Source organism: Chiloscyllium plagiosum, chromosome 3, assembly GCF_004010195.1.
Source record: "Chiloscyllium plagiosum isolate BGI_BamShark_2017 chromosome 3, ASM401019v2, whole genome shotgun sequence".
NCBI classification, from domain to species: domain Eukaryota; kingdom Metazoa; phylum Chordata; class Chondrichthyes; order Orectolobiformes; family Hemiscylliidae; genus Chiloscyllium; species Chiloscyllium plagiosum.
In genome coordinates, this window is record NC_057712.1 from 31,748,561 (window position 1) to 31,759,783 (window position 11,223).

At 40.4% G+C, this 11,223-nt stretch overlaps 1 protein-coding gene across 1 annotated transcript in view; it reads left to right on the plus strand.

Annotated features, from left to right (window-relative positions):
- Positions 1 to 11,223, plus strand: part of LOC122548600 (CUB and sushi domain-containing protein 1-like) — a 2,366,391-nt gene that overhangs the window by 2,290,349 nt on the left and 64,819 nt on the right. Inside the window, exons 59-61 of the mRNA XM_043687435.1 lie at positions 3,377 to 3,559; positions 5,928 to 6,104; positions 9,160 to 9,339. Of these exons, the coding sequence (XP_043543370.1) occupies positions 3,377 to 3,559; positions 5,928 to 6,104; positions 9,160 to 9,339 (540 nt within the window). The remainder of the gene's footprint in view (positions 1 to 3,376; positions 3,560 to 5,927; positions 6,105 to 9,159; positions 9,340 to 11,223) is intronic.

An 11,223-nucleotide genomic window follows, 5' to 3' on the forward strand; every position in this document is an offset into this window, starting at 1 on the left:
GGAGGGAGTGGTCTTTCTGGAACGCTAATAGGGGAAGGGAGGGAAATATATCCCTAGTGATGGGGTCTGTTTGGAGGTGGCGGAAATCACGACGGATGATACGATGTATCTGGAGGTTGGTGGGGCGGTAGGTGAGGACCAGTGGGGTTCTGTCCTGGTGGTGATTGGAGGGGCGGGGTTCAAGGGCGGAGGAGCAGGAAGTGGAGGAGATGCGGTGGAGAGCATCGTCAACCATGTCTGAGGGGAAATTGCGGTCTTTGAAGAAGGAGGCCATCTGGGTTGTTCGGTATTGGAATTGGTCCGCCTGGGAGCAGATGCGGCAGAGGCGAAGGAATTGGGAATATGGGATGGCGTTTTTATAGGGAGCAGGGTGGGAGGAGGTGTAATCTAGGTAGCTGTGGGAGTCGGTCGGTTTATAGTAAATGTCCGTGTTGAGTTGGTCACCCGAGATAGAAATGGAGAGGTCTAGGAAGGGGAGGGAGGAGTCTGAGACGGTTCAGGTAAATTTGAGGTCGGGGTGGAAGGTGTTAATAACGTGGATGAACTGTTCAACCTCCTCGTGGGAGCACGAGGTAGCGCCGATACAGTCATCGATGTAGCAGAGGAAAAGGTGGGAGGTGTTGCCAGTGTAGCTGCGGAAGATGGACTGTTCCACAATATCCGATGAAGAGGCAGGCATAGCTGGGGCCCATGCGGGTGCCCATGGTTTGGAGGAAGTGGGAGGATTGGAAAGAGAAGTTGTTCAGAGTGAGAACCAGTTCAGTCAGTCGAAGGAGGGTGTCACTGGAAGGGTACTAGTTGGTACGGCGGGAAAGGAAGAAGCAGAGGGCTTTGAGACCTTCGTGATGGGGAATGGAGGCGTATAGGGACTGGATGTCCATGGTGAAGATAAGGCGTTGGGGACCGGGGAAGCGAAAATCATGGAGGAGGTGGAGGTGTGAGAAATGGAGGCTCTTTAATGTTGGGCATAGTCCCAGATCCCCAAGATAGATTCATGTCTCTCCATTTGGAAAACATAGGCAGAGGGATTTGTAGTTGGGAAGTAGGGGGATTGATGCCTGACACGTGTAATTCCAGTCAATGGCCTCTTAAGTTCCTTGAGGAACTTGCTGGTTGGGCTGATTGACACTTTCACTTGAATAAAATAACAGTCTGATTCATGTTCGTGCTCAGCTTTCAGGAGTAATGTAATGAGCCTTGTGTGACACGATTGATGAATGAAAATAGTGTAAAACTGGTGTTTAAATGGATTGATTCAAACATCTTTTGATTGACCATTTGGTCAGGTGTATGCTCATTGATGAAGAAGGTGTTTGACATGTTTGCCTTCTTTGGTCAGTGCGTTGATTATAGGAGTTGGGAGTTGGCTTCTTTTAGAATACTGCATTCAATTCTGTTCTCCCTGCTATAGGAAAGATGTTGTTGAACTTGAAAGGGTTCAGAAAAGATTTACAAGGATGTTGCTGGGATTGGAGAGTTTGAGCTCGAAGGAGAGTCTGAATAGCCTGGGGCTTTTGTCCCTGCAGCATCAGAGGCTGAAGGGTGACTTTACAGAGGTTTATAAAATCATGAGGAGCAAGGATAGGGTGAATCGTCAAAGTCTTATTCCTTGTCCAAAACTAGAGGGCCTATGTTTTTGGTGAGAGGGGAAAGATTTGAAAGGGACTAGTGGGGTAACTTTATTATGTAGAGGGTGTTGCATGTATGGAGCAAGCTTCCAGAGGAATTGGTGGAAGCAGGTACACTTGCAACATTTTAAAGGCATCTGGATAAGTATATGAATAGAAAGAGTTTAGAAGGATATGGGCCAAATGCTGGCTAATTGGACTACATCAGGAGAGGATATCTGGTTGGCATGGACGAATTGGACCGAAAGGTTTGTTTCGTGCTGTATGATTCCATGACTCAATATTACTAGCCTCTTGCTCTCTTGCATAGTCCATTCTGGAAGGCTGCAGTAAACTCTGTCATGGATGTTGATTGCCATGGATCACTGCAGTCTACAGCCAGTTCCCACTTTCATATACTCGCTGACAACATAATTGGGCAACACATCAAAGTTTTCCATTTCAACTCCTGTCTTGAACTTCTTTTTTTGTGATACATCAGAGGGCAGTAACATGTTAAACATGATTTTCTTTTCACAAATCCAAAGTGACTCTGTTTAATTATGTTATGATTTTCCACATGCCCTATAACCAGATGGCTTATAATAGGTTTGAGCACTTTGCCTACTATTGATGGGAACCCAACTAGTCTGTAGTTCCTTTTTTTCTCACAGTGTTGTTATGGTTGCTTTCTTCCATTCATTGCAGAAAAAAAATGTGATGTTTAGTATTCTTAAGTGAAAGTTGTCCAAATATTTCATATGGTCCACTATTCATAGAGCATCTTCTGCATTGTCATGCCAGCATTTCAGCCTTTGGAATGGTTGAAAACACAACACAAAAAGAGACTATCATGTCTGTGCAGGCTGATAATAGGCAACTGGTCTCATCCCACTTCCTGGTTGTTGGTCTGTAGCTTCATTGGTTCTTGCACTCATGTACGAATTCAGTTACTTTTCAAATAATATGATGGTTTGTGACTTCAGCTTTGCAGAAAAAGAGTTTTAACATCCCCATAATCTTTGAGGTGAAAAGCCTTGCTCTCGCAAACCACCTACCTATTGCTTCAAATCCATGCCCCTCAACACTAACTCCCAGTTAGGGACTCTTCGAGTAAGGGAATAATTCTTTCCACCAACTCTATTTCGAACCCCTCATAATTTTACATACTTCAATCAAGTATCCCTCAGCCTTCTCTGTACCAAAGAAAACCCTAGCTTATTAAATCTTTCATAATAACTGGAATTATCCAACCCTGGCAGTGTCCCTGAAAATCTCCTCTGTACATTCTGTAATGCAATCACATCCCATCTACAGCACAGGACCACAATTCCTCAAAGTACTCCAACTGTGGCCATTTGTGCTTAATTCAATTCTAACACAACCTTTCTGTTTCTATATTCTATGCTTTAGCAACTTAAATCTATTTTAATGGCTGCATGGCCACTATCTGCCTGGTCATCCTCAGAGATCTATGGCAATCACTCCAAGTTCTTTACTTTTATGTACACCTCTCAGTATTCTACTATTTCATGTTTATTTCCTTGCCTTAGGTTAGCTTTCTGATCTGAATTCTGCAAATAATCTAAATTATGGTGTATATGAGTGCATTGGAATCTTAATTTAAATTAACCTTCAATAATTGATGAAACTTGAAAGTATTAACCAACAAGGCACAATAAGATTGGGATCTTTTAAACTGGAAAAAGATATAAAGTTGTTAATGAGACTAAAGCTGTCGGATTGAACTTTGTATGTATGTTCTGCAGGAGACACTTCTGGTTTATGTGGTGATCCTGGCATCCCGGCTCATGGTTCTAGACTAGGCAATGAATTCAAGATAAAAAGTCTTCTGCGTTTTAGCTGTGAAGCTGGTTATACTCTCCGAGGTTCGTCAGAACGATCCTGCAGACCAAATGGGTCCTGGTCAGGTATTCAGCCAGTTTGTGAAGGTAAGCATTTCTTTTTTCAAGAATAAATAAGGTGAACCGTAGTAAAGATTATTACCAAATTTACCAAGAAATATATTAAATGACTGAGGAAACTGAAATGAAGCACACTGAAACTTGAATTTTATAAGTTACCTTATCTGCTACTACTGCAGCAGATAAGAAAGACCGAGCTGGATAAAGAAGCCTACAATCTTGAGACATATGATATAATGAGTTGACAAGTGGAATTGAAAGTCATCCGAGAAACAAAGAAGGAGGGAGACTGTAAAAAGTGCCATGTTTGAAACTTGGGGAGAATAAAAACATGTTTAGGGAAGGAAATCACAAACCTGAAGAAGTTGATTAATTAATGAGAGCCCATTGTTTTTCCTACATTTTATACAGACATTTGTAAGTCATGTTGGAAGTGATTCTCTAGACGTGAGAGGAAAAGGCAGTCTTAGATTAGTCTAGATTTCGCAAAAACAAAATGGGGAAGTCCGTAAGACTGTATTCTGATTGTACTGTCTCCCTAGATCGATGTGTTAGAAGGAGACTTCTACTGGTATAACTTGAATTTGTTTATCTGTATCTGTCTAGCCAGGCAATCACTTTTATTGAATTTACCATTCAGAACTGTTAATGGAAAGAAAGGATTTTCATACAGAAAAGAAATGAAGTCATCCTCAGCCATCAAGGATGTTTTATTGGGATTAGAGGAAATATGAAGGGAAAGGCATGAGTTATGGGAAGGTGTTCAATCCCTGAACTGGTGTGAAGCACTCCAGCTTCTCCTAGCCCAAAGGCAACACAATAGAAGCATTTATCTTTTTCCCAAAACAGACTTCAGCTCTCTTTAACCACTGGGCTTCCCAAGGTCCACATATCCATGCAGCCAGGCTAAATCTGAAACACAGGTTAAATATGTGGTACACAGCCTCAATAAAATTACCGCCCAAGGAAGCTGTGTTGGAAATTTGTAATTAATCAATTCATTGCCCCATCAATAAGCAGAAGGAGAGTTGAAGGTTCAGTCTGTATAAAATGAAGGGAGAATGCATCTAATGGGAAAGGATTGCATGATGATTGAAGAAGATCATTAACATAATGTAGGAATAGAGGTAAACAGAGAACATTCTGACCCCATTCACTACAACAGCATCCTCATCTACCACAAAATATTATTTAAGAAAAGGAGGAAAGTACACGAGAAGGAAAGATATCAAATGAAGTAGGTCAGAGGCTTGAAGAGTTAAATGCAGAAGACTGGGTCAATAAAACAGATGGAGCAGCAGATTGGAAGACTATTGTTGCAACCTTCAAAGCAACAGAAAAGCAGAAAGGGTGGCACAGTGGTCAGCACTGCTGCCTCATAGTGCCAGAGACTTGGGTTCAATTCCCACCTCAGGCAACTGTCTGTGTGGAGTTTGCACGTTCTCCCTGTGTCTGCGTGGGTTTCCTCCAGGTCCTCCAGTTTCCTCCCGCAGTCCAGAAATGTGCAGGTTAGGTGAATTGGCCATGCTAAATTGCCTGTAGTGTTAGGTGAAGGGGTAAATGTAGGGGAATGGGTCCGGGTGGGTTGCTCTTCGGAGGGTCGGTGTGGACTTGTTGGGCCGAAGGGCCTGTTTCCACACTGTAAGTAATCTAATTTAAACTCTAATCATATGCAGCGTAGGAAGCACTGATTCCATAACATAAAATGTTTTGCATCAAACCACTACTTTTAACATTAGATGTGTGGCATAAATAGTTATATCTTTCTAAATTTTGAAATCACATTTGCTCGAGTGGTTGGTCTGTGAAGATGTTTTCCACATTTCAGAAGACATGACAAACAGGAGCAGGAACACGCCATTCAGCCCATCAAATCTGCTCCATTATTTGATAAGATCATTTTTGATCTGATAATCCTCAAGTCCATTTTTCTGACTTTCCCTTTAACCTTTGATTCCCTAATTGATTAAAAGTCTGTTTATTTCAGCCTTGAATATATTCGAAAACTTAGCTTCTACAGCCCTCTCCAATAGAGAATTCCACATTCACCACCATCTGAGAGAAGAAATTCCTCCTTATCTCTTCCTCTTATGCAACCTCTTATTCTGTCTTAGAGTCTCCTGTAATGGGTAAGCAACCTGTTGACACCTCCCCTATTAAGCCCCCTCTGAATTTTATATGTTTCAATAAGGTCACACCTCAGTTTTCTGAACTCCAATGAGTACAGGCCCAAATGACATGACTTCTCCTCATAAGACACACGCCATGCCCAGAATCAACCGAGTGAACCTTCTCTGGACTGTGTCCAATACCAGTTTATTTTTCCGTAAATACAGGGCCCAGACTGTTCACAACACCATGCTAGCATGTGCCAATTTCTTTCGTTATTTTATAGCTGTATCGTGTGGAAATCCCGGCACTCCCGAAAATGGGAAGATAGTTTACAATGATGGTGTAGTATTCTCCAGCTCCGTTTCTTATGCCTGCTGGGAAGGCTACAAAACGTCTGGTCTAACTACCCGGCATTGCACTGCTAATGGAACATGGACTGGATCAACTCCTGACTGCACAGGTTAGTGTTACAATACAGAAGCAGTAGTGAAATATCCTTTGATGGTTTTCAAACCACCCCGCTCCTTCCATCTAGCACTGTGAGAAGCAATTTAGAATCTGATAGACCTGATTTTATTATCTTGCACATACTGCACTAATACATTGTACATTAAATTCCACTGAATCATTTGGTTACTTAAGAGGCTTTCTTTCAGTCTGACAGGGCTAAACGAAAGGCTAATTCATATCTAATAAACTGAGCTTTGACGTGGGACGATTATTTTCTGTCTGGTTCTTCCCATTCCAAAAATTCATGCATGGAATTATCAGTAATTGTCTGTAACTAAAAACAAAAAATGTGGAAATGTTCTATAGTTCTGGCAGCCTCAGTGGAAAGAAAAAAGGTCATGGTTCAGGTCAGTTGACTTTCATTAGAGTTCTCGTGTAAGTTTATTGACCTGAAATGTCAAATCTGTTGCTCTCTCACAGACCTTACAAATATTTCCAGCACTTTTCTTTTCCTTCCAGATTTCCATCATCCACAGTATTTGACATTTGTGTTCTGTGAGTAATTGCCCTTGCCCAAGTAAGTGGGCTGTCATGACTGACACTGTTTTGGGCACAGCAGCGTCAAGAGTTTTCCACCTCCCCTATTAATATACACAAATATCCGCAGCTTAGCTGTAGACGGACACTGATCAAAGTTCCAACAATGTGCTGCTCATGGTGCATTCTAATTTGAAAGAGACACTTAGAGGTTCTGGAGTTAATTATTATGCAAATACCTTCAATGATTAAATTAAAACCTTGTTTAATTGAGGTTTTGCATCAATAATTATACTCGCCTTTTGTTGCAACCTTTTCTCAGTGTCCTCTACTGCTCTTTCACTATAAATATATCTTACTTGACCTAGTGACCATGCTATTAGAGATAATTGCAATTGTTGGCAATTCTTCTCACCGCTTGATCTCTTAACTCCGGTGTCAAGTCTCTTAGCAGAGTATAAATCCTTTCACAGCCCAGAAAATGGCATCCCTGTCTTTACCTTGCTCATCCCCTATGAAATGGGTTGAGTAAGCAGCCATTTTTTAAGTACACCTCGTTTGTACACCACTGTAGGTCATTCTATTCAGATTTTGGAGGAGCTCTCTTTCCAGTTAATATCATACAACTGTAATAATTTTACTTAGAAGTAACATACAAATGATCATGTTCATATGATCATGTTCATATACAGATGCTTCCTTGAGGTTTAAGACTGTGGTTGAGAAACACGAGAGATAGGTTCACTTACCATCTTGCCATGGTATACCTCACCTAGCACAACTTAATCGTGGCCCATTCCAATACTAAAAACCACCAACTGTATTTATTGTTCTCTGAGGTAATACGTGGCAATACAAAGTTATATTTTATGAGTAGAAGCTGCAGTATCAAGCACACTTTAGCATATTAAAAATTGAAGTAAAACTTAATAAAATTACTTCCTTATAAGACTGATAAAAAGAAAGTAATTCTGAGCGAATTATTTTTTTAAAAGTACATTAAAATTTAATCTATTTTTGATGATAGTTGAAATCTCCATTATGTAAGTAATGTATAAAAAACATTGTAATGACTTGTAAGTAACTGAATCACTTTAGTCAGGTTTGTTTTGGGAGCAAGGGAATTAGTTTGGAAACTCAATATGATTTTATAATGTTTGAACAGATTGGACAATCTTGCTGAAAAGAAACATTTGTTAGAATTTTCATTGATATGATAAAAGAGCTTTTCAGTGGTAAATTGAGAAGATAATATTTATCCACAATGCTAATTACAGATAAAGGTGGAGAAAATGGTTGTACTGTTGAGTGTAATTGTCATGTACTTTCTTCTCGCATATTTTAATATGAAGAAATGCCTAAAGATAGAATGAGGTAACATTCTTGTTACATTACCTGATAACTCACTTTTCATTGTGAAGAATTTGAGTGGTCTCCTCATTTGCAGACTTTCTTTTGAGAATCCTTTGTCAATCTATTGAAAGAATTCAGGACTCCAGTTAATGAAGGCCTCAAATCAAAAACATAGTCATAATCAAAAGAAGAAATTAATTACAACACAGCTTTGAAAATCATGAATATGTCTCGATGTCCTAAATTCCTAAACAAAGTTAAGGCAAATAAAGATGAATAAGGATATATTAAAAGTTTAATAAGCATTATGGAGAATAAGGCAAAATGACAGGAGACAAGGTTGAAATTCAGGTCAGAAAATGTTTTGCTGGAGAAGCGCAGCAGGTCAGGCAGCATCCAGGGAACAGGAGAATCGACGTTTCGGGCATAAGCCCGTCTTCAGGAATGAAGAAGGGCTTGTGCCCGAAACGTCGATTCTCTTGTTCCCTGGATGCTGCCTGACCTGCTGCACTTCTCCAGCAACACATTTTCAGCTCTGATCTCCAGCATCTGCAGACCTCACTTTCTCCTGAAATTCAGGTCAGTCTCAGTGAGCAATACTAACAAGTTCATCTTTATTTTCCAATACTATACCTCAAGTGTAGCAAAACGCTTGAGAGGAACAAGGGGTGTGTGAATTATTATTTTGGAAATTATTTGGAGATTTGAAATTGCAGTTTAGTTTAGTTTCATATGTCCGAGTCCACTTTGGTGATTTTTGGAGACCATTTTGTATATTCAGTTTTAGCATTCTGCCTTCATGTCTGAAAGACTGAGCAACATTTCAAAGTTAAAGCAAAGACAGCCAGTAAAATGAGTGGTGTGCAGCAACAACTGCAGGCACATACTCTCTTGGGTATGAGACTTGCGAGTTACAATGGGAAATTTGGCTGCACACTGTAGAGGTTTTTGCGACTGTAATCTTCATATGTAAAAATTATCATCTGCAGCATATAATTACAAATGGAAACAATTTAAAGAGTTTTGGGGCAGCAAACAATTTGAGAAGAATGATTTAAACTACGAGCATAAAAATATCATAAAATTATACTTCTCCAGAATTAAAGTATTGGAAATATAATAATGCTCTGCAGCATGTTAACTTTGTTTTTTTTTCTTTTTGTGGTCAATGTTAGTGATTGACTGTGGTGACCCTGGTGCTATCGCTAACGGTGTCCACCTGGGAAATGACTTCACTTATAATAAGACAGTGATGTATCAGTGTAACCCAGGTTTTCAGATGGAGCCAGCTCTATCTTCTACACTGTGCTGCATGAAGAATGGCTCTTGGAATCAGACCAAACCAGTTTGCAAAGGTAGGAATAGATGCTATGTGGAAGCAAGGGGCTGTCACTACTGTACAGCTTCTGTACAGTATAGTTCCAAGTATTTGAGTCTTCTAATATGTACAACTGGTTAATTACCATTAATTAGTTCTACCTGTGCCGATGATAAATGCTTTTAAATGGGCAGCCTATGCATTAAGTTTTGACTTCACGGTTTGATTGAGATTAAACCTACCAAGGGAACACTGGAGGTAAACTCATAATGCCTTTCATGGTAATCCCTATAATTGAGGATCCACGGTAAGCATCTGATTCTCTCAGTTCTGAGGAAGATCCAGTGGTTGAATAGGGACCTGAGAGCGTATACCTTATCTGTTCAATCAGTTGTTTCTGGACAAAATAATCTTTCTAATCTGAGTATGGTGGTCATGAACACAAATAACAACGTTCTCCCATTAAACTCTCCAGTTTTTTTGCTGGTAATTACAATCCAAAGATAGGAACATGGATAAAATGTTGTCACTTATTCAGAAATTGAAGCTATGAGCACTGGTGCTTTTCTTCTTGTGCTCAAAGTTCTAGTAAACCAATTGACATTTTTGAAAGCGGTTGATTCCAGCATGTCCAAAGCTATACTTGTTTGGAAGGGTATCAGCTTTCCTTGTCTGCTATCCTGACCTGTGAAGGAGAGGAGAAGTCCCTCAGTGTCCGCGTAAGTTTTCATCACCTTTCTTGAATAATTTCAACTCCGGAAAGCAGGTAGCCAGTTTCTTCCAGTAACAATTCCTGTGATACATCAGTGGTGACAGGCTTTCAATTACAAAAACAATCCTCCACCATTACTCTTTGCCGTATTTGTAAGAAAGTTTGGATCCTGTTTGCCCAGTTGCCTTGGATCCCATGGGGTCTTACCATTAGGACAAACTTTCAGTGTGGGACCTTGTGGAAGGCCTTTCTGAAGTCCATGTAAACCGCATCAACTGCACTGCCCTCATTAATACATTTAATCAAAGTTCCAAAAAACTCAATTAAATAAGTCAGACAGGATCTCCTACTAACAAATCCATGCCGACTATTCCTGTTCCATATTGCCTTTCAAAGTATTGATGAAGCCTGTCCTTCAGAATGTTTTCCAATAATTTCCTGACCTCAGATGTCAGAGTAACTGGTCTGTAATTACCTAGCCTTTCCCTGCTACCCTTCTTGGAGAAAGGAACCACATTAGCTATCCTTCAGTTATCTGGCACTTCATCTGTGACTAGCAAGTCCCCAGGACCCCAGCAATCTCCACTCTTGCCTCCCAGGTAAGTCTGGGATCCATCTCATCAGGTACCCATGCTAAAACATCTAATACTTCTTCCTTATTAACCTTAATGTGTTCTAAAACCTCAACATCACAACTGAAATTCCTGGCTACAGTATCTTTCTCCTCTGTCAATGCAGTTGAGAAATATTCATTTAAGATCTTAGCCATACCCACTGGCTCCATGCACAGGTTGCCCCTTTGACCTCTAAGAGGTGCCATTCTTTCCCTTGCTTTCCCTTCGTCTTACTCTAATATACTTGATCCCAAAAATGTTTCATGGTCCCTCTTTGCCCTCCTCATTTCTTTTTAAGGAACTCAGTGCATAGTTCATTGAAACTGGCATCACAGGTAAACAGGGTGGTGAAGAAGGTGTTCGCTGCACTTACCTTGTAAGTGCGCCGCAGATCCTTGTAAATCTTTTCTGAACCCTTTCAAGTTTCACAACATCTTTCCGATAGGAAGGAGACCAGAATTGCATGCAATATTCCAACAGTGGCCTAACCAATGTCCTGTACAACCGCAACATGACCTCCTAAATCCTGTACTCAATACTCTGACCAATAAAGGAAAGCATACCAAATGCCTTCTTCACTATCCTATCTACCTGC